The following is a 22,213-nucleotide window of genomic DNA, read 5'->3' as shown; positions in this document are numbered from 1 at the left end:
TTTGCTAGATAAACAAAGTTGCAGGAGCACTACAGTCACAGCCAGCATGCACTTTGGTATGGTACAGGCAACAAATGGAATTGCCTGAAGTGCAGGTGAATCTCTGCAACATCAACACTGAAAATGCCTCCCATTCCTGCCAGGTCCTTTCATTATGCTGCATTCTGCAAGCCTTTCAGGAGAAGAAACCAGGTATTGTGGTTATGAGGTTAAGGTCCTTGCTCAAGGTTACATGGTTAGAATCCAGTTCTCTGTGTGCTAGGGACACCCCACAATCTCATCCCTTTCAAAGAAGCAGATCACGCAGATGGGCCAAATAGCCTCTGCTAGATGCTGTCTTCATATGTGACACTGGCCTCCACTGGATCTCAGTGCTTAGAGTCAGTTTCATGAGCCCAAAGTCATGAATTCAGCCCTTGTTGGGCCTCTGGAGTCCAGGCCTTTCTACTTTCTAGCCTTATGATCTTGGTAAAGTATTTACTTGTTCTGATATCTGTAAAGTAGGATAATAATGCTATCCTAGCAGAATATCAGTCTCCTGTTAGGAAACAGAGGCTCACTCAAAGGAAGTAACAGGGGGCAGAGGGGTTACCGAGGGTTGGAACAGAAATAGGGGAAATCAACATCGTTGGTTGGTCTGGGCTCCTGCGTCTGCCCCCCATTGGCCAAACCCAACTGGAAGCCAGAAGCCATGGAAGCCCATGATGTAGTCCATACAGATCAGCATCCATCCATGGCACAGAGCTGAGTATGGAAGGTAAAAGTGAGATCATTGAGGAATAGAGAAGATACCAAGCACAAGCACCTCCCAGTACGTTACCCATACAGGGTGGGGAATCACGTTAATTGTGAACCTACTGTGTACTCCAGCAAACTTAAAATTCCTATCATCCTTGGGAATTCCTGGCAAGACACACCCTGGATGGCTCGAGGTCCTCACTCTTTTGCCCTGGTCTCTACCCCGGCTGAAATCCTCCTGGACGTCTGCTCTCAGCAGAGCTAACTGCCCATGCTGGAATCATTTATCCACAATTGGATCTTGAGGATCCATTAAAACAGCTCCATTTGGATAATGAGCTGGATGGGGCCAGCCCTGTCTGTGCCTCCAGAGGCCACGGTTCTGCTACCATCTGAACCATCCCGCTGGCGGGTTTGTTTGCACACCCGAGAATGTATTGGCCACTTGAATCTGTTATAAATTACCAGTCTGGAAATAAATATCGTATCTGGGTCCCCAGTAAGTAACAGATGCATGAGTTCAGAGTGAGATAAATGCGTTTTGGATGCAAGCCTCTTTCCCATTGCTCACAGACGGATGGAGGCAGGCCCGGTGCTGGTTTGCAGTCGATCTGTGTGCTGTGTAGGTGGGACTTAAATGAACTCAAAGTTCTTTTAAGGTTAGGAAGTTTTCTGTACCAGTTCTTGGCAAATCCCCAGTAAAGCCCAGTTGAGCAATACATTTCCTTTAATCTCTCTTGCTGAGGTGTCCTGTGGTTGGAACCTTTTCTCTTTGGGGACTGGCTGGGGTCTTGGGGACCAGAGGGCCTTTTCCCTCACATGCAGGGTGCAGACAGGCACACGGCACGCATGTATGCATGCCTTTGGTATGTTTTTATTGAGGCTGATGGCCCAGGAAGACTTCTCTGTGCTGGGGACACAGCCACCAGCAAACCGGACACAGCCCTGCCCTGTTGGCACTCTTGTTCCACTGGGGAGACCAACCGTGAGTAGGTACATCACCAAGGAACATTATGCTCCTGGGGATAAGGACCCTGAAGAAAATTAACCCAGAGAATCGTGAAAGCGTTGGACAGGGTAGTCAGAGGTGGCTCTCTGTGGAAGTGACTAGCAACCCAGCAGAAGCCAGGATGGAGGGAGAGAGCAAAGCAGCCAGTTAACTGGGGACTGATGCAACAGGCACGGAGAATGGCCAGCGTGAAGGCCTCTAGATGGAAATGTGACTCCTGTTTCTGAAGAAGGGCAAGACAGCACGTGAGCCGGGGGCAGAGCAGTGGGAACAGAGAATGCCACTGGAGGGAGGAAATGGGGATACCATGACAAGTGGTATCAAAGACCTGTTTATGTGTGTATGCCACCTACCAGCCTTTACTGAAAACTGCACCCAGCTCCAAGTGGCATGTGCTATGGTCCATGGGAGAAAAGTACAAAAACTCTAGTGCAGCTCGTGTTGTATGTTCGTGGGGCACATGCAAAAGCCCACAGGACTGCTTAAGAGGAGGGAGGTCTCGTTTGAAGTGCAGTGCAGGAAAGCTGGGATATAGGGCCCATGGGAGGAGATGGAGAGGGACAACTGGCAGCAAGGCTATGGCTCGTCCTGAGCTAAGACATTTGGACATTATTGTGTAGACAGTGGGGAGCCATTGCAGGCTGTTCAGTGGGGAAGTAACTAGATGTGCACTGGAGAGTTCACTCTGGCTGGAAGCAGATGGAAGACAGGACCAGACTGGAGGCAGGGAGGCCAGCAAGTGGCAGGTGCCGTGGCCTGGGTCGGGAAGGACAGGGCTGTAATGAGGCATCATGATGCTGGTAATGGAAGAAGGTGGGCTTGAGAAACCACATCCGTCTACACTCTGGGGGACTAGTTTCTTGTTCCCAAACCTACCGAAGAAAACTCCCAGAGCCTAATTCCTCCTTCAAACCTGGGAAACCCTAACCATCTTGACTTGAAGGAACAGATAGCTTCTGGTCCCTCTTACCTCCCTTCCTACTTCTCTTATCTCAAAGAGGGGCTCAGTTTTCTGGTAGAAGCAGAGCAATGAGGAGGAAAGGGCTTCTGAGCTTGCCATCTCCCAAGTGGCCAACAAGGACACTTAGTCACAGTAGGCACCCAATAAATGTTTGCCAGATAACTGATAAAATAATATAAAGTCATATATGTTAAGTCTTAGAATAGTGCCTGGCACAGAGTAACTGCCCTATAATCTAAACAGCAACACTGTATGTATATAAGTACCCTCATTTGATGGCAAAAAATCAATTGAGGCATAAGAAGGTTAAGTACTTGCTTGAGACCACACAGTTCATAAAGGTCAGAGCCAGGATTCAGACCCCGGCAATTGGGTCTAGAGCCACTCATTCACGGGACATTTGCTCTGAGTCTTACACTGTGCTAGGCTCTATGGGAAAAAAAATTAATATTTATTTACTTTAGGGAGAGGGTGAGCGTAAGCAGGAGGAGCAAAGGGAGAGGGAGAGAGAATCTCAAGCAGACTGCATGCTGAGCGCAGATCCCAACGCAACATGGGGCTCTAGTCATGACCCTGAGATCATGACTTAACTCAAAACCAAGAACCAGATGCTCACTGGACTGTGCCACCCAGTTGCCCCTCTATGGAAACATTTTTTTATTTTTTATTTTTATTTATTTATTTATTTATTTATTTATTTATTTATTTATTTATGAAACATTTTTTTAAACTTAGGAGGCAGTGTTTGTCCTCAAGAAGCTGATAACTTCATTAAGGAGCTAGGACCACTCAAATGAAGACTTTAGGGGCACTGATGATTCCTAGTGACTGTGGTTAGCCTGCCAGTTCTGGCCACGCCACCGGCCCTGGGTTGGTGCTGACAGTGAACTCTGGCATCTCTAGAGTATGCCCAGCAATCGAAAGGTACCTACTAAGTATTTCTGGAGCAAGGGGAAGACCAAGGTAGAGAAATACACAGGGGACTCAAAACCCAGTCTTTGAATCAGAAAGTGGATCCAGGACTTCAGGGATGCCACGTCTGTTTCACCATAAACCATACAGATGGCAATTCTGGCTCGTTTCCCAAGTGAGAGGACCTTGAGGCAGCTCATCTACCCCGACGGGACAGAAAGACTGATCACCAGAATTTGAGACAAAACTAGGTATTCATCTAACATTAGGGCTCGTTCTCTCCTGAGAGAGAACCATGAAGGAGAGTGGATTTCAGGGCTCTCGCTAACCTCTCCACCAGCAGGCTCCATTACTGGCATCTCTAGTTTGAAAATGTATAGATCCATCCATTCGTTCATTCGCTCATGTATTCATTCACATATTATGTTCAGTGGTATGTACTAAATGCAAATCATTGTCCAAAACTTGAACTCTACCCAGTACGATATAATTCCTCTCTGGAGCTAGAAAAGGGATCCTGTATCATCGTACCCAGGCAAAAGAGAAGGCTGTCTTCAACCTCTTCCCCAATGATTAGGGTTATGGAGCACAGAGCAACCCCACAGCAGAGCACGGTGGGGCCTCCTGGGACAGCGAAATGTACAGGGATATCAGAAACTGGTCTCCAACTCAGAAAGTAGTCTCACCCGCCCCTAGGTCACACCTGTACGGGGCCCTCCTGGTGAATGGGACTTCCAGTCCCAAGCCCAGCCCTATGGCACAGAGAAGCACGGTGGTATTCTTTCTGAATTTTTTTTTCTAATTATTACTCATGGAAGGGGCCAACAATGCAGTTGTTTTCTTCTATCAGGTCCTCTATAGAGACTCACACAGTGTTCCACACGCAATTATACTTAGGGAAGACTTTTTGTCAGTAACGCCCACGTTCCTTCTCTACCTCTTTCTGGGTACATGGGCATAAGTAAGAGCCACTCAGTTTTGCCTCCAAGGCAAGCCTTATATGGGCCCCTCCCAAGTAACTAACAGCTAACATTTAGTGATTTATATATTTATTTATAATAGCTAACATTTAGTGATTTTTTAAAAAGATTTTATTTATTTATTTATGAGAGACAGAGAGAGAGGTAGAGACATAGGCAGAGGGAGAAGCAGCCTCCCCGTGGGACTAGATCCCAGGATCCTAGGATCACAACAGAGCCAAAGGCAGACGCTCAACCACTGAGCCACCCAGGAACCCCACATTTAGTGATTTAATAAGCGCTTTACCTGCATTATCTTATGTAATTTTTGCCACTTCTCTGGGAAGTGCCTGATGCGATTCTCATTTTAAGCCTGTGAGTAAAGCCTATCTTGGAAGGGATGACTATTAATACTCTGGTGTTTTCAAGCTTTGACTGGAGGCCCTTCACCGTGCTTCTCTGTTCACCATGCTTCTCTCCTGTCATGCAGGGATACCATCGACCTCGGCACTACATTGCAACTCAGGGTAAGTCCGCTCCTTTTCCTTGAAAGGGTCCTCATGCTTTACTGGAAGAGAGAAATGGGTTTCTGCCAGCAAAGAAGTCACACAGGAGTAGGCTGGAGAGCCTCCAGGGATCCCTGGGAGCATCCATTTGTTTGTGTGGGAAGGAAAGAGGTGACAAATTCAGCTCTAGGGGGAGGGACATGAGTGAGAGATAAAGGAGGTGGCGCTAGGAAAGGGTCATAGACAGGGCAAGACCAGAAGCCCCAGCCTCGGGCAGGTGCCAACAGTATCCACCATCCAGAACTGGAACTGATGGTGTCTTATCTCCTTGATGAGCATGTGCCTAGGAGAGAGAACTAGTCAGCCATTCTAGAAAACAACTTGGCAGTACACTATCAGAGGTTTAAAAAAGGACCCTACCTCCCAAACCCTTTGGAGAGGAAATCCTGAGGATAATTATATCTGTGGACAGTGACATATATAAAGATACTCTTCACCGTGTTATCTGCAATAGGAAAAAAAGTGAAAAATCTTAAATGCCTAACAGTTGGTAGATTGCTTCAATAAAGTGCGATGCTTCTATATTATAGAAAATCATGCAGTGAACATGTATCATGCTTGGTTAAGGATTTTTAGGAGCATGCAAAAATGCATTTAATAATGATACATGTAAAAATGCATATAGTAATTCACTTATTATAGCAAATACATAAGTACCTATATATACACAGAAAAATGCTATGTAGATTTTTATATCAAACACATGTATTACTGTTGTAATTGGAAAAGCGATGAAGGCCCAGGACATTGAAAGAGAAATTTTCAAGGAAATTGCTTTGGACTCTCAGATCCTATCTCGCTTTCCTCGTCCATGTCTTTTTCCCTCCCTCCCTCCCACGTGGGCTCCAGAGGAATGCTCCTTGTGTCTTTCAAGCTCAAAATTGGGCCTCTAACTCTTTATAGTATGAGCATCGGGTGCCTGGCAGCATTAGGTCCTCTTCGCCCCCTGCAACCCCAATTTCCTCCCTGTCTCTCACTGAGGTTTCAGAGCTGGATTTGTATGAAAACTCCCTTAAGTTATATCATTAACTCATAATATAGTCCCTACAAGGTGATGAGTGGGAAGCCAAGTAGGGGCTGAGGGACAGCACCTGAGCAGGACGCCGGCAGAGGGAGGAGGAAGAGCTGTTGACGTTTGCAGTGGATGCCGCAGACCATGCTAGTTTGGAATGCCCCTTTTCTTTTCCACACTGTGGCCCCAGTCTCAGCGACTCAGGAGTCCCAGCAAGGATCATCTGGCCTCACTCTCGCTCACCTGTGCTGAGCATGGACTGACCCACCAGGAGGGGCGGCCTCTCGGCTGCCTCCTTGCACGTGTGGTCTTTGACCCTGTCACCTTCTCTGTCGGCAGGTCCAATGCAAGAGACTGTCAAGGACTTTTGGAGAATGATCTGGCAGGAGAACTCAGCCAGCATCGTCATGGTCACAAACCTCGTGGAAGTGGGCAGGGTAAGCCCCTCCCGCAGTTACCCGGACAGAGGTTGCTGGCACTGCCCTCCAGAGCACCTCTCTGCTCTGTGCCCCGTGCCCCCGGGGGTCTAGCAGCTCACCCTCACAACAGCCTGCGTGGGAGAAATCCTCAGCCCTCTTCCCATTTGAGGAGTACGGCCTTTCCCTCCAAGTCATCCCTTCCTCCTCCCTCGCTCCGCTCCGTTGATGACGTCATCTCATGCCCTTTGGGGAAATTAAAGCCATATAGACATGAACTCTCATCTTCACACCCCAAAGCCACAGTCCTACTTGCATCTGCAATCATCTTCTCATTCTTCCCCTCTGTTATCAGGGCAAACCATAAAAAAAATTAAAATTAAAGAAAAAGGCCATTTTTGTTGACCCAAACGGTAAAATATCTGCTGTTTCTAACGTAGCTCAGCCTCATTCGATAGAGGAAGTGACTCTTGCCCTTTCCAAGGCAATCCCAGTGCCTTGAATCACAGATCCTACTCAAGAATTTTCTCATTTGAAAAGTAACTCTTTTTCCTGTTGCTAGATTATTCCCCGGGACATAGAAATGTCCTGAATACCTTCCTCCTGAAAATATAAAACACGCCAACAAAAAGGATTCTCTTGTCCCTACCTTTCTGCCAGACTCTAAAGACTCACATACAGGCTCTGTTTCTCCACTCTCGTTCTCTTCTTTCCTCTCCAACGTAACTACTCCCTCCATCCCACCCATGTGATATGGTCAACATCACCAGCATCCTTCATGTTGACAAATCCAAAAGCCACTTCTTTCTTCCCATCGAACTCAGCCTCTCAGAGCATCCACCCTTTGTTCCCTTACCTCTAAACCTCAATATTCCTCAGGGCTCAGGCCTTGGTCTCCTGCTCTGCTCTATCTCGACTTTCTCCTATGTCATCTTTAGCTACTCCTAGGGCTTGGAAGTGGGACTGCTATTCCCAGCTTGCTTTTGCTGACTCGGTAAACTGTGGCATGTGGGCGGGTGGGCTGCTGGGTCGAAAGATAGGGTGCCAAACACTAGAATGAAGAGGGCCTCTCCTCTACTTACCATATGAACTAACTGAAGAGTGGGCAGGTAAGTTTTTGTTTTGGCAAAGAACCAGATAGTCCATTAAAGTAAAGAGTCTCGGCCTCCAAGATGATGGGAAAGAGAGAATCATAAGCCAGGAAAGGGATGTGTACATCTCGTGACCTCATAGGGTTCTGGGACCAGGAGAGACTTGATCCTCGAGCCCACTCTCACCTCGTCCCCTCCCCAGTTTTACAGATGAGGAAACAAGCCCAAAGGGCTGGAGTAACTGTCCTTTAGTCTCTCAGCCAGAGCCTGGCCACAATCTCTGCCTCTTAATTCTTGTGCTAGTGTCATGACCCCTCCATTCACAGCTACTTCCCAAGGACCTAGGCCTGCAGAGCAGCTGCTGGGGACAAACAGGCTAGGCTAGGATTTAAGAATTCAGAGGCAAATTCCAGCCTATAGTATAGCCTATCCCATATTGGAGACAGATTCCCTTGATGGATAGATGATGAATCTAATTTGGATTTGGAGAGGGATCAGGAGAGCAATATCTTGATGGAAATCCCGCTAGGAGCCAAGCACTATGCCAGACGCCTATGATGCACTTTAATATTCATTTTCATTCCCGACAACTACAAGAGGGAGGCAGTGTTTCTGGTAATTATTCAGGTGGCCTGGCTTTGCATCCTGGCTCCATCCCTTCCTGACCTTGGACAATCTTCTTAGGCCCTCAACACTTCTGATTCCTCATCTGTAAAGTTGGGTAATAATCACATCTGTGTAAGGTTGTAGCGATAAGCGATTAAAATAATACATGTAAGGAACTCATAGACCACTTAGGAAGCAGTGTGAGACATAGTAAGCTGTCAGTAAGGGTTAGCTATCATTATTAATAGGAAGTTGAGCCTCAGATTTCAGCACTTTCTGGAAACTACACAGCTGCTGAGTGTTAGAACCAAGCAACGCATCCATTTGCCTGCAAAGCCTGTTGCGCTATGCCAGCGTTTCCCTAAGTGGGTTCCATGGGATGCTAGTCTGCAGGATACCTAGTGAGAAGAGGGTTCCATGGTTAAATACGTTTGGGAAATGCTGTGCCCTCTTTGCCCCTCTCGGAGAGTCGAACACACACTAGCGTTAGCACGTTCAACGAGCTGAGGAGTCTTGTAGCAGAGCGGCCTGTTTAACTTTGTTTAATCCAGCATTTCCCAAACTCATTTGACCACAAAACCTTTTTTTGTTTGTTTTTTTTGTTTCTTGTTTTTTTTTACCTAACACCTATTAGCACCCAGCGGAACACACTGTGGGAAATGCCACTCTAGGCCGCGCGGCGTCCCCCGGAATGGTAATGCTTTTGTTCTTTTTAGGGGAAAACAGTGATCTCTTTTTCCTCCCGCGGAGTGTGATGTAGAGTCCAATGTGGGACTGGCTTGTCGCTTAGCATCTGCACCCACCGCCCGGGCATAGAGCCTTGTGCAAAGTCTTCCCTTTGAGTCCCGCTCCTTGCATCCTTCTCCCAACTGAGAACCTTTCTCCTTCCAGCCCCTAGTTACCACCTCTGAATAGTAATGGCCCTCTCCCCACTACTTCTGCTTCCACGCCCTCGCTGCTTCCCACCTTTTATTCTCATCTCTGCACTGCTGACGCCGCCCAGCTGCCCCACCCGATCTAGCAGAAAGAGGGCTCAGCCAGAGGTAGGAAACTGGCCATGTGACCTTGGACCAGGTACCAGACCTCCAAACTCAAGCATTGTTTCCATCTGTAAGTGGGGTAACGCCACCTGCCTATCTCACACCTTGATCGATTCGATCACCTAGTGTGATAATGGACTTGGAAATTTTAAGGAGCTCTGCAAAAGAAGGTACTACCATTATCCTCACGGCTCCAGTTCCTTTGGGAGAGAGCGTGGCCCCTGTGCAGTTTGCTAGTCCCTGGCCAGCTGAGAGCCCCTTGGACCGAAATGCCACCAAAATCGCCCTTGGGTTTATCTGAACAGGAAGGCCAGACAAGGCGGCTGCTCACACTCAGCCACCCACTCATCCATCCTTGTCCCTGTCTTTCCTCACAGGTGAAGTGTGTACGGTACTGGCCGGATGACACAGAGGTCTATGGAGACATCAAAGTCAGCCTGATTGAGACAGAGCCCCTAGCAGAATATGTCATACGCACCTTCACAGTCCAGAAGGTAAGCTTCCCAGTGGCTGTGGGCAGCCTGTCCACTGGGCAAGCCGACTTGTTTGTTCATTCGGGTCATATGCTGAATGAGGGTCTGCTCTGTGCCCACCCTGTGCTTGGCACCAGGGACGGATCAGCAGTCCAGTTGGATGTAGATCCTGCTACACAGGATTCCCCCTTCTAGTGAGAGGGGCAAACAGAATTCAACAGACAGATAAATGGACTGATGCCATATGGTGATGAAAGCCATGGAAAAAAAGCTGCCACGAGTGGAGACAGGAAGACAAGGCAGTCAGAGAGGGCTTCCTGGAGGAGGAGCCACTTAGGCAGACGATGAAGGATGAGAAGGATCTGGCTGAGGGGAGAGGAACACTATGCCAGGGCAGAAAGAAAGAAGCACACAGAGTCAAGGGGAAAGAAGATTTCAACATGTTCTAGGCCTGTGGGTTTTCAACTGGTGGTGATTTTGTTCCCTAGGGGAAGTTGGGCAATGTCTAGGGACAGTTTTGGTTTTCAAACCTGAGGAAGGAGGGGTGTTGCTGGCATCTGTGGATGGAGGCCAGCGATGCTGATGAATCTCTGCAATGCACAGGATACCCCAGCCCCCCAAAACAAAGGATTACCTGGCCCAAAATGTCAATGATGTTGGGATTGAGAAATGCTGGTCTAGACATTGAAAGGAGGCTGGGCTGGCAGGAGCTAGATGAGCAAGAGCGAGATTGCAAGTCAGATTTATCACTTAATTCCTATTATAACATTATAGCTAACATTTATTGAGCAATTACTAAGACAGGTGCTTTTCAAAGTGCTTCTCATGCATGAACTCATTCAAATCCAACAACCTCTTGAGGGAGGTAGTATTATTACTCCCATCTTATAGGTGAAGAAAATTAGGCACAGAGCATGCGGGTCAGTTGTCCACAGTTGCCCAACTGCAAGCTGGCTGAACCACATTCCCTCCTCTGCCCCTGACTTGAAGCTCACTGCCCCTTCTACTAGTCCACACTGGCCATTTTTTGAAGCATCTGCACTAATGGACCAAGTGGCCACAGACCCGAGGATGCAGAAGCAGTGGGGGTTCACTGCTCTGAGAGCTGTGCTGTTGGGGTTCAGACAAATCCTTGTAAGGACCGAAGCAGGCGTATGCATGGTACCCTACCTGCACGCATGGCCGACAGAGGACATGCTGCTCCTGGAAGCTCCCCCTCCAAGCCCCGTGCTCCTAAAAGCCCGTATCTATGGACTCAGGTGAAGAGCCAGGAGGGAAGGGCACTTCCCTGTGACAAGGAGGAAGGAACAGGTATATCAACATGGCCTTAGGTTGGGTTCCTTAGAAGCAGAGCCTGAGATGAGGATTTGGGTGCATATGGTGTATCCAGGGACCACTCTCAAGAGAAACTTGTAAGAGAGAGAGAGGGAAACAGGAGAGGGAAGGTCAGGGGGGCCTGAGCGAGGACAGAGTCTTCAGCAGAGTCTAACCTAGGCCTGATCCACGGGAGCTGCCAGGGCATGGCCTGCACCACAAAGTTGGCCTCCTTGCCTTAATCCACCCACTGACTGTGGACCAGCCCCTGAGAGGTCCCCTGCAGTGCAGGTTGGGTCCTGCCAGCTGAGGGCCCTTCTCCAGAGAAAGGGAAGTCACCAGCAGCCAGGACTCCTACAGCCGAGGCCTAGGAACACAGGCTGAGGCAGAGGACCTAGCGGCGCCCCCATCTCATCTGGCACATCCACAGTTAGTGTCGGGAGTGAGATGAGTAGCAGGGACTCCTGAGCTGGGAAGCCTTGGAGATGGTAGGCAGGTGCTCAGCAAACACTGCCTGGGGCTTTAGCTCTAAAATCACTTGCTGAGCTGGGGACTCAGAAAGATGTGTCTGCCCTTGAAGAGAGCGCAGTCCCATGGGGAGAGAGGACCCCTGACATGTGACCACAGGGGAGGTGGTGAGGGCTCGAGCCTGGGCTGCCTGGGGCTGAATTGACCTGGAGAATTGAATGAAAAACTGAGTGTTCCTGAAGCTGCTTCCTCTTCTCCTATTTCACCTCATCCATCAGGGCGGCCATCTAGCCTTTGCATGCTCAGGCCTGGACTGCCTCAGCCTCCTGTGGGATTCTCTGCCCCTAGTCTCGCCCCATTTTAGTTTGTGTTTCTGGGAAGCCGAGCCTGAGGCAGGGCTTTGGGTGCCCTAGCCGAAGCATTGAGGAAGAGCTCTGAGAAGGGGGGGGTGGAGGGGAGGAGGGTCAGGGCAGTGGAAGGAGCCAAGCCAGGGCGTGCTCTCAGCCCGAGACCAGAGTCAGCTGGATCCCCCAGGAGCTCTGGGGCATGAACCCCACCACACAGTTGATCCTGTCCGGAGGCACAGGGGCTTCTGTTCCTCCATGAGGGTCAACGTCCTGGTGTGCCCAGGACCATCCTGGCTTTGGCACCAAAAATCCCCCTTCCCAGGAAATCCCTCAGCCCTGGGCAGACTCACCAAGTCCACTGGTCACTCTGCTGTCCTGTCAGCTGCTGTCCTGTCCTGTTCACAGATCTGAACCATTGAAAGGTTCAGAAGAGTAACAGGCACGCAGTCTGTGCTTGATAAATGAATGCCAGCTGCCTGTCCCCCTAGACTCCCAGGGGAAGGGGCTCCTGGTCGGCTGGGCAATTCTCTGATGGAAGAGGTAGCTATGGGTGTCTGCAGCCAAGACTCAGAAGAGCTGGGTATGAAACCCTGGCCCAGGAAAGGGAATCTGGGAGGGGAGGCAGCACCAGTACTCTCTGCACTGCCCCCCAACACACCCACTCACCTCCATGCTCCTGTAGCAGCCGGTACAATCCTGACCATGCACTTCCCCTCTGTGCAATCACCTGGGCAACCGCCCCATAGCTCCCTAATCAAGGCCTTCCAGGATCCAACACGCCCAGCCTCCCACCCCCGTCCCTCTGTCTACCCTTGCTTGTCTTCCATTCTGTCCTGGGGGTGCCCTGTGTGTGAGAGTCCATGCACGTGCTGTCCCCATCTCCTTGCCTGTGCTGCCTCTCTGCCTAGGAGTCCCGCCGACTCTTCCACTGGGCAACAGTCAGGCATCAGTGTCTCGTAGTGACGAGCAGTGCAGACCGTGGGGTCCAACAGCCAGGGTCCAGACTGGGTTACAGCTGACTAGTTGTGTGACCTGGCTGCATTCCTTAACCTGGCTTACCCTCAATTTCCTCATCCATACAACAGAGTTAACAGTGTAAGGACTGAGATGAGGATCAAATGAGTTAATACATTGAAAGGTTCAGAAGAGTAACAGGCACGCAGTCTGTGCTTGATAAATGTTACCTGTTATTTTCACTATTAATGTATTTGAAGCCTCAGGTCACACATCACCTCCTCCAGGAAGCCTTCTCTGATTTCTCCTTCCCCAGATGGGATTACCTGACACTCCTTTAAGCACTTCAGTGGGACTATCCACTTAGGAGTGTGCCTCTCCAGCTAGACCATGAGCTGTTCCAGGGACAGGGACTGTGGCTTTTGTTTCTGCCTTCACAGTGCCTAACACAAGGGTTGGCACTATAGAGAACCCTTGGTGAATATTCCTTAGCTGAAAGAATAATCAAACACTCTTCCTATTCAGTGCTCTCTACATATCTGCAGGAGATTGCAAGGTAGGAGAAAGTAGGTGAGGACACAGGCTCCGAGGTGACACCTGACACTGTAGGGACTGGTCAGAGACATGCTCTTAGCCTGGAGGGTGTCTCTGAATGGTGAGAGGGGAAGGGGAAGCAACCGGAGCCCCAGGCCCCACTGCTTCCATCAGTCAGAGAAGCTCTGCTTTTATTTGTTTCCTATCTTATAATTCTAAATAAGAATCTAATGAATCAAGGAGTTTGACATTTTTTTTTAATTTGAAAGCCCTGGAGACAGTGAGGGACCCCAGTCACTGAAAGGCCTCATGTTCCACTGGAAATGACTCGAACTCGATGTTTTGGATGAACCTTTCTCTGAGTCTGTTCTGATTATAAGTCCCTTGTCAAAAGAGAGTCCCTTGGATAAACACTGTGAGTGTGTTACAACACCCCCTTGGGGATACAGAGTGTTCCTGAGCCCACTAAAGGCTCTGAGAAGTCCTGCAGCAAAGCCACTACTAATACATTGTTGACTTCCATGGCTCCTGGATGCAGCAGATCACAGAAGTCATCCTGTGTGGCAAGCGTTGCTCACCTGGCAGGGTCCTTTCCTCCCTGGGAGCAGGGAGGCTGGTTCCTCTGTGCAGCAGGCATGCTCCCCATGGGTGCTGGACAGGCATGTGGGGAGGCAGCAGCTGGAGGAACAGAGGCCCATTCTCTCCTCAGAAAGGCTACCACGAGATCCGGGAGCTCCGCCTCTTCCACTTCACCAGCTGGCCCGACCACGGTGTCCCCTGCTACGCCACCGGCCTCCTGGGCTTCGTGCGCCAGGTCAAGTTTCTCAACCCCCCTGAGGCTGGGCCCATAGTGGTCCACTGCAGGTAAGTGACGGCCTCCAGCTCCAAACAAGGCTGCTCCTGCAGCTCTGCTCTCAGGGACAGAGACACTGTCTTTCAAGCCGCCTTCCTTCTTTGCCTTCAAGACTGCACTGCCTCTGTCCCATGCCCAGCCTAGGTCCCAAGGTTTGACAACAACAACAAAGTAATAGTAGTAATACCAGTTGGTATCATCATTGTTGCCCTGAAATAGTAAAGCCACCTAGGGCCGGGGGCTCACACTGCCTACGTCTGCTCCGGGTGCACTTTGCACACTCCCTGTGCAGCCTGGAGGGATGGGCGTTATCATCCTTCCCATTTTACAGACGAGAGCATCAAGGTGCTGCAAAGGTGGATGCTTTGCTCAGATCACACATGTGTAAATGGGCCGAGCCAGGAGTTGACAGGCTTTTCTCCAGACGTTGGCCTTTGGCTGCTTGCCAGGGCAGCAGGGCGCCTCAGTGGAAGTGTGCTTCTCTTCAGTTCTGTTATTTTAAAAATCAATTGCTGGCCTGCAGGGGCCTTAACAGAGAACATAAATGGACAGCACCAGGCTTCACCTTATTGTGGAGAAGAGGTATTTTCAGCTCTGACCTAGAAAGTCACACGGGGAATGACAGGCACATCTTCCAGTCCCCCTAAATGGAGATGAAGTGTTGTGTCAAGGGCAGTCAGAATTGGACCAGACCTAAAGGCCAGCTGGCCTGCACACGCCTTCCTCCCAGTGTGACCTTGAGCCCAGCACAGCTCTTCAGGCCCTGCACCTTCTTACCTTATTCCCTACCTGGCGGTGTCCACCAGGGTCAGGGTCTTGGGTGAATCCAAAGAGGGACTCCACAAACTGCAGGCATCTCAGGGCCAGCCCCTTGTCACTCAGCATCCCATACAATCGGGTGGGAATTAGAGATCCCATTTCACAGATGAGGTCACTGAGGGTTAGGAGGTGATAGTCACCATCAGCCCTGGGCCCTCAAAACATCCTGCATATATTCTCTGCTTGACAGCTCATGACAGTTCAAGGACAGCAGAACATTAGCCCCCAAACCCTGTGTCCCAGAGAACAGCCAAAGCAGGGATAGGGGAGGAAGAGAGACAATGGCACACATTTATCAGGCTCTCCTTGCACAGCAGCTCTGTCTTACCTCCGGAGCCAGTCCGCCTAATGCCCCTGGCACAGGGGTCCCTGCTCCTGGGGCTGTTCTGAAGATGAAATGTGCTGGGTAACATATATGAGGCCTGCAAGCCCTGACATATAATAAGCACTTAAAAACACTACAATTCTCTGCCTGTTTCTGGCCCCCTCCCCAGACTGTTAATGCTTTAGAGCAGAAACCATGTCTGCTTAACTTCAAATACCCACTCCCAATCCAGCATCTAGTGCACACCAGGTGCTCAATAAATATTTGTTCAATAAAAGTAGCTACCATTTATTGAGAAATTGCTATCTATGCAGCCAGGCACAGGGCTGAGTCATTTACATGCAGTGTGTTTTTTCCGCATCATCTCATGCAGCGTACATGTGTGATGCTATCAGTGTGACATGGTGGGTCTATTTATGATCATCAGCCTCATTTTGTGGTTGAGGTTATTGAAACCCAGAAAGGTTAAGTCATTTACCCAAAGTCACACAGCTAATAAGTGGTTGAACCAGGATTTGGTTCCAGGGGTCTGACCCCAAATATCATGAGCAACTGAGCTCATATTTGGGCAGCAACTGAGCTCATTTCTTTGGGCAGAAAATACAGCTCAAGTCCTCAAGAGAACCCTACAGGGAGGCACACTGTATAGGTGGGGCTTATGGACACCAGGCAGGTGGTTCACTGCTGGTGGATCCAAGATTCAAAACCAGGTCAGGCAGGTTGTTTCCCCTTACACAGGTAGAAGGAGAGCCTTCAGGAAGACACAGATGAGTGGCTGTTTGTACTCCCTGGGGCCCAGCCTGCTGAGTCCATTCTGGAAGAGGGAGGGGGGTGGTGGGATTAGGAGGTGGAAACGTACAAATACACATCAAACTTCACTCCATTTATACCATAAAATTTTACTAAGAACGAAGACTGCTTCCCACGGGTTTGTTTTTCAGACCATTGTGGGTAACAGGTCCCGGTGACCTGGCCTCCCCGGATTTATGGTCAGCCAGTACTGCTCTCTCCCTGCCCCATCCCTTGTCTCCCCCTAGGGGAAGCGAGATGTGAAAACACAGGCAGCACGGGCCTCCTCACTAGCCCGGCCTTCACTTCCTAAACTACGTGCATTTAAGGCCAGTGCTCTGTCACTGGTTCAGTACATGACTGGAACCCCGTGATGATCAGGGAAGGCTGTGGTCCATGGTCATGCTGAGTTCTTTCACTATTTTGTCCCCGAGCTACAATTTTCCTAAAGGAAGCTATGAGAGGTCAGAATTGAGTAGGATCAGAATAAGAGTATATAGGGAAGCCTGGGTGGCTCAGTGGGTTGAGCGCCTCCCTTCGGCCCAGGGCATGATCCTGGAGTCCCACGATCAAGTCCCACATTGGGTTCCTGCATGGAGCCTGCTTCTCTCTCTGCCTATGTTTCTGCCATTCTGTGTGTGTGTGTGTGTGTGTGTGTGTGTCTCATGAATAAATAAAATCTTTAAAAAAATAAATAGGATCAGAGTATGTATACAAGACCAGGGTCTTGGGGGTGTCACCTATTGCAGCTTAAGAATGCTCCTGGCTCATGTTCCTGGGAAAACAGGTGCAAATGGAGCCAGACCTGGGGCTTGTGACATGAGACATGGGACTCACTTCTGCCTTTGGGACCACTCAGAGGATCTGGTCTCTGCCTTCCCACCTCCTTTCTGTTCCCTCACCTCTGCTTCCTTGGTTCCATCCTTTCCATCAACCTGTCTGCTGACAGAGGGACAAAGACAGAAGGGGGAATGAGGAAGACATGTTTATTAGGCATGTCCAGTGTGCCAGGCACCATGCCTTGTACAACATAGATTAACTTCGCCCACCAGAGGAGGAAACAGCCTGCGTATGTGTTGTCGAAGCATGTGTCTTATGCTGTGACTGTTATTAGGAGGGAATGTCTAAGAGCACAGACCCAAGGGCTAGATTGCTGGGGTGAAGAGTCCCACCTCCACTGCATGTCAGCTCTGTGACCTTGAGCAAGGTCCGCTTTCTGCACCTCACTTTTCTCACCTGTAAAATGGGGTGAGAAACTTCCCAACAACCCCACGAGGGAGTTTTGTAAAGCACTTAGAACAACATCTGGCGCTTTGTAAGCATTAAATAAGTCTTTACTGAACGAGTACAGCAAAAATAAGCAGGTTCTGATAAAATAGCCCCCAGGGCAAGCATAGCCCTCCCATTTTACAAAAGAGAATGCTGAGGCTCCAAGTTCATTTGCTTGCTCAGAGTTTCCCTGCAGCGCCAGGCTTCAGAGGATAGTGTCTGACCTCTGCAGCCCACTGCCTCTCTGCAGGGTCCTCGGGACAGAGCTGAGGGCTTGGAGGGAGGGGCCTTCTCCCCAGGGCTGGTCATGCCTGGAGGTCCCTAACACAGACACCGTCCTCTCTCCCAGTGCTGGAGCGGGGAGGACCGGCTGCTTCATCGCCATCGACACCATGCTCGACATGGCCGAGAACGAAGGGGTGGTGGACATCTTCAACTGTGTGCGCGAGCTCCGGGCCCAGAGGGTCAACCTGGTGCAGACGGAGGTGAGTCCTGGGGGACTGAGCTGGCCAGCCAGCTGCAGCCCTGGCCAAGGAGAAGCAAGGTAGAACAGACACCCATGGGCGGAGGCATAGAAAGAGACATGGGGGTGGAAGAAATGGAAGGACGGAATGTATGGCCTCCTACGAAGGTAGAAGCTAGGACACTGCTGCGAACCCTGGGGTCCCACAGTGCAAGCACTTGCACCAGTGAGGCATAGTGGTGAGTTCCCCAGCTCTGAGAGCATCCAAGTAGGAAGTGAATGGCAGCTTTCAAGGCTTCTTTGAATTGCACTCCTTCCTTGAGGGAAAGAGAAGATGGGGAAGGATTGGCATTTACTGAATTCCTACTATGTGCTGAGCATTGCTTCAGTCTCTGCATGAATGACTTAATTAATAAAAGTATTGAGTACTTGGGCTGGGTTCTAGGGATTCCAAGAAAGATAACACATAGCCCATGCCCTGAGGGAAAAGCAGACCTTCAGGCCTCCCTCTGTCCAGGTAGAGGACCCAAGACCTGAGGGAAACGGGAGGTGTTCATCTTTATCATTGTGCCAGGCATCATGCTAGGTTCTTTATATTCAGGATATTATTTGTATTCCTCACAACAAACCTATGGGGCAGCTCCTACTAGTATCCCTGTTTTACAGATAAAGAAATACAGAAGCTAGGTCCCCAAGTCTGCACACATGTGGACAGTGCTGTGGGACTCGGGTTCATGTGACCCCAAGTCCCATGCTCTCTTCCCTGAACCATAATCTCTTGTGAGGCGGCCTTTTCTGCCTACCCCACTCCTCAGAACCATGGCTGGTTATTCTTCTAACAAACCTGTATCATCTGGTTCTAGGGAAGGCTGTGGCTGCCCAGGCCATCAGCTAGGACAGATAAGAAGCTACATCCATCATCAGTCCCGCAAAGGAAAGTTTTGGCTTTGGGCAAGGCCAGTCACAGCTGGCTCCACAGAGAATGCCCCCATTTACAAACTTATACACGTAGGACCCTGCTGGGGGCTCTGAGCTAACTCCTGCAGGCTAGTGTCTAGACTTGGGGAGGCTGCAGTAAAGCCAAGAGGCTGCTTTATCTGTTCCCAGATTCATGCTTGCGGAGCACAGGCTCGCTGGCTGGCACTAGACACGCCTGCTGTCTGGTGGGGGAGACAGACATTCAAATCATCATGACGCATCTGGATAAGTGTTTTATGTAGAGATGGGCCAAGTTCTGCAAGAGAACGGTCACTCAACAAATATTTGTTAAGGGCCTGGGAGCAACAGCAACAGCTTCCATCTGGCGAGTTTGCAGAAAGAAGACTTTCCAGAGGGAATGAAGCGGAGGGATATAGCAAAGTGGGGGAGGAGGAGACAGGGTTCCAGAGGAAGACAACCACAGGTGCAAAGCATAGAGGTGGCAGGGGGCACAGGGGTCAGGAGCGGACCCCGAGAGGAGCTAAGGGCATGTGGCCTATATGGGAGGTGATCCCAAGACTCATTGGTTAGAAGGCAAAGAGAAGGAAAGGAAGCCAAGCCGCGTGACACCATTAAGGAGTTTTGCAAGCTGTTTAACCCTGTGGACACCTGGAGCCCAAGCCTGCTGGGAGCTCTGAGGCAGTATAGGATGTGCCCTTCTAAATATCCCACCTGAGAGAGAAGGAATTTGGGTTTTCTGTCCCAGCTGTCCAGCTGACACTGCTCTCGGGCTCCTTTCCCGAGCACTGACTCCTCAGCCCGCTGGCTCGCCCTGCACCCAGCCCCAGGTGCTGCTGGGACTAGAAGAAATCCCTCGGCCTGAATCTCAGGGGCTTGCAGTAGGCTGCCTTCAAGGTGAAAGCTGAGGGGACATAGGCAGGTACCAAGAGCCCATGCTGCAACAGATCCTGAAGTCTCTGTCATCAGTGACCACACTGTTCAGTCTTACACGAGGGACAAAACCCCATCACTCAGGCAATCACTAAGAAACATGGAAACTTGGCCTTTCGGGTTTGGGGACAGGAAGCAGTGATTCTGCGGTCTAAATCCCACCCCTCCCTCACAGCCAGGGGGCTAAATTTGGACAACAAACTCCCAGGCCACTGTTCTCACCCAGAACCCCCTCTGTCCCCTCCACGGCCTGGCAGGAGCAGTACGTGTTTGTGCACGATGCCATCCTGGAAGCGTGCCTCTGCGGCAACACTGCCATCCCCGTGTGCGAGTTCCGCTCTCTCTACTACAACATCAGCAGGCTGGACCCCCAGACCAACTCCAGTCAAATCAAAGACGAGTTTCAGGTATGAGCAAGTTCTGGGCTCAATGACCCAGCCGCCTTTGGCAGCACTGCGCACATCTATGGGGTTTTCTTTGTGAGAACTGAGAAATCGAGGGTCTCCAGGGTCTGTAGCTCTCGACGGCTGCAGAATGAATTCCAGAGCATACAATGCACAGCCACGAGCAACCCTTAACCAGTCACTCAATGACTGCTGACACTGGGTTTAACTCCGATCGGGTGTTTAAACTGAGTTCTAGTCGAGTCCCAGTTGTGGGTGGAGACAAGTTTATAAATACAGGTGTGAGTTCCTCACTCCGCCACCCCTGGAGGGCTCAGCTTTTCTTGCTGTTTCTGTACAATTGGAGGGTGTCTGTCGTAGATCCTCAGTACCCAGAGCGGGGTCTGGAGACCAGCACCATTAGATTCACCTGGGAACTCATTAGGAATATCGCATCGTGGGTCCTACCCACATCTACTGAATAAGAACTTGCAGCTGAACAAGATCTCGGGGTAATTTGTCCACACACTGAGTTTTGAGAAGCACCATCCCAGAGCTCAGCTCAGCTCAGGCATAGCAGATCTGCACCTTGCAGCCCTTGTGACCAGTACCCCCATGCTCCCTCAGACAGAGGCTTTACTGATTGGGAGAGGAGGCCAAGTGCAAAATGGGGGAAGGATGGAGGCCACAGCCGCCTTCTGCGTACACAGAGCACCTGGTCTCCTGGCCAAACAATTCAGCTCTGGCCCCACACTTGTAAGACTCACTCTGCAGAACACAGCCCTGACATTTTCCAGTCATGGAGCCTGCCCACTGGTGGTCTCTTCCATCCTGAGCAGCTTCTCCAGACATCCTTCCATCCTAAGGACTGTTTTCTCTGAGAGGAGCATTAGGGAAATCCTTTCCCTCCTTCCATGGCACTTCAAGGGATGCATAGCACTCCTTAGAGACACCCCAGCCCCACCCTCCAACTTCCTGGCTGTCCCACCCTTCACAGAAATGAGCACCTTAGCTCTAACAGTTGGCAGGTGCTGGCAGCCTGTGTCTGCTGTGTGTGGGTGTGCTGCCTCTGCAGCCTTGGCATCACAGGGGTGTCACACAGCCCCAATAGAGGCGCTCAGTGCACAGGGCATGGGGCAGCCAACAGGAGATGGAAGATTGTCACATGGGAGAGGAACAAGTGCTGGGGAGGGACTGGAGAGCCAAGCTTGGAGGATGGAGATAGGTTGGGGTAGGCGGAGTTCGAACCTCACTTGTCTCTGTTTGAAGCAACCACCTGAGCGGTGCCTACCTATCTATCTTTGCGCCTTCAGACCCTCAACATCGTGACGCCCCGCGTCCGGCCTGAGGACTGCAGCATCGGGCTCCTGCCCCGGAATCATGATAAGAACCGGAGCATGGATGTCCTGCCTCTGGACCGCTGCCTGCCCTTCCTTATCTCAGTGGATGGGGAACCCAGCAACTATGTCAATGCCGCACTGATGGACGTAAGCTGGGCCCTGGCTGGCACTCACTGGGAAGTTTCTTCAAGGTGGAGATGGCTGGAACCCAGGGCACTGACACCCCACACCACCGCCCCCAGCCAACCTCTCCCTGCTTCTGACCTTCCTGCCCCCCAAGGCTTGCTCCCACGAAGGCTCTGGCCCCAACCTATATTCTGGCTGTGTTCTTAGCTCTTTGCTCCCATAAGGCTGGAAAGAATAGACCAAGAGCTTAAAGTGCGGGTCCATGACAACATGGCACAGGCCTGTCCAGTCCCTCCTTCCTGCTGCCTTCAGTTCAGTTCAGGAAACAGTCCATATGCTAGGCCTTGGCCTGGGCTGTGGGAATGCAAGATGGTACAGACATAGGGTCTGCCCTCACGGAGCTCCCAGGCAGGTTCCCAGGTAATTCCTATGCAGAGACAGGAATGAGACTGGCAGGTAGTAGTTGCTCAGAAAGTGGTTACTGGACAAGTGATGGGATGCAGCAAAGAGAGCACAGAAGGGGACAGGCCATGTTCCTGACTGTTCCATCAGAGGCATTGTCTCCTGCTTGCTCAGC

At 50.5% G+C, this 22,213-nt stretch overlaps 1 protein-coding gene across 13 annotated transcripts in view; it reads left to right on the top strand.

The window, feature by feature from the left end:
• Positions 1–22,213, top strand: part of PTPRT (protein tyrosine phosphatase receptor type T) — a 1,044,320-nt gene that overhangs the window by 978,127 nt on the left and 43,980 nt on the right. For 8 of the 13 annotated variants that reach the window (XM_049100205.1, XM_035705866.2, XM_035705865.2 and 5 more), the window contains 7 exons: positions 5,070–5,106; positions 6,497–6,594; positions 9,688–9,804; positions 14,110–14,264; positions 17,805–17,940; positions 20,045–20,194; positions 21,484–21,657. In XM_049100205.1, the coding sequence (XP_048956162.1) occupies positions 5,070–5,106; positions 6,497–6,594; positions 9,688–9,804; positions 14,110–14,264; positions 17,805–17,940; positions 20,045–20,194; positions 21,484–21,657 (867 nt within the window). Of the gene's footprint in view, positions 1–5,069; positions 5,107–6,496; positions 6,595–8,904; positions 8,965–9,687; positions 9,805–14,109; positions 14,265–17,804; positions 17,941–20,044; positions 20,195–21,483; positions 21,658–22,213 lie in introns of all 13 variants that reach the window. The other 5 variants (XM_035705859.2, XM_049100203.1, XM_035705863.2 and 2 more) reach the window with 1 other exon arrangement.

The sequence above is a fragment of the Canis lupus genome, chromosome 24, assembly GCF_003254725.2.
Source record: "Canis lupus dingo isolate Sandy chromosome 24, ASM325472v2, whole genome shotgun sequence".
Lineage (NCBI taxonomy): Eukaryota > Metazoa > Chordata > Mammalia > Carnivora > Canidae > Canis > Canis lupus.
The sequence above is the reverse complement of the archived record's forward strand: the minus strand, read 5'-3'. Positions and strand labels throughout refer to the sequence as shown.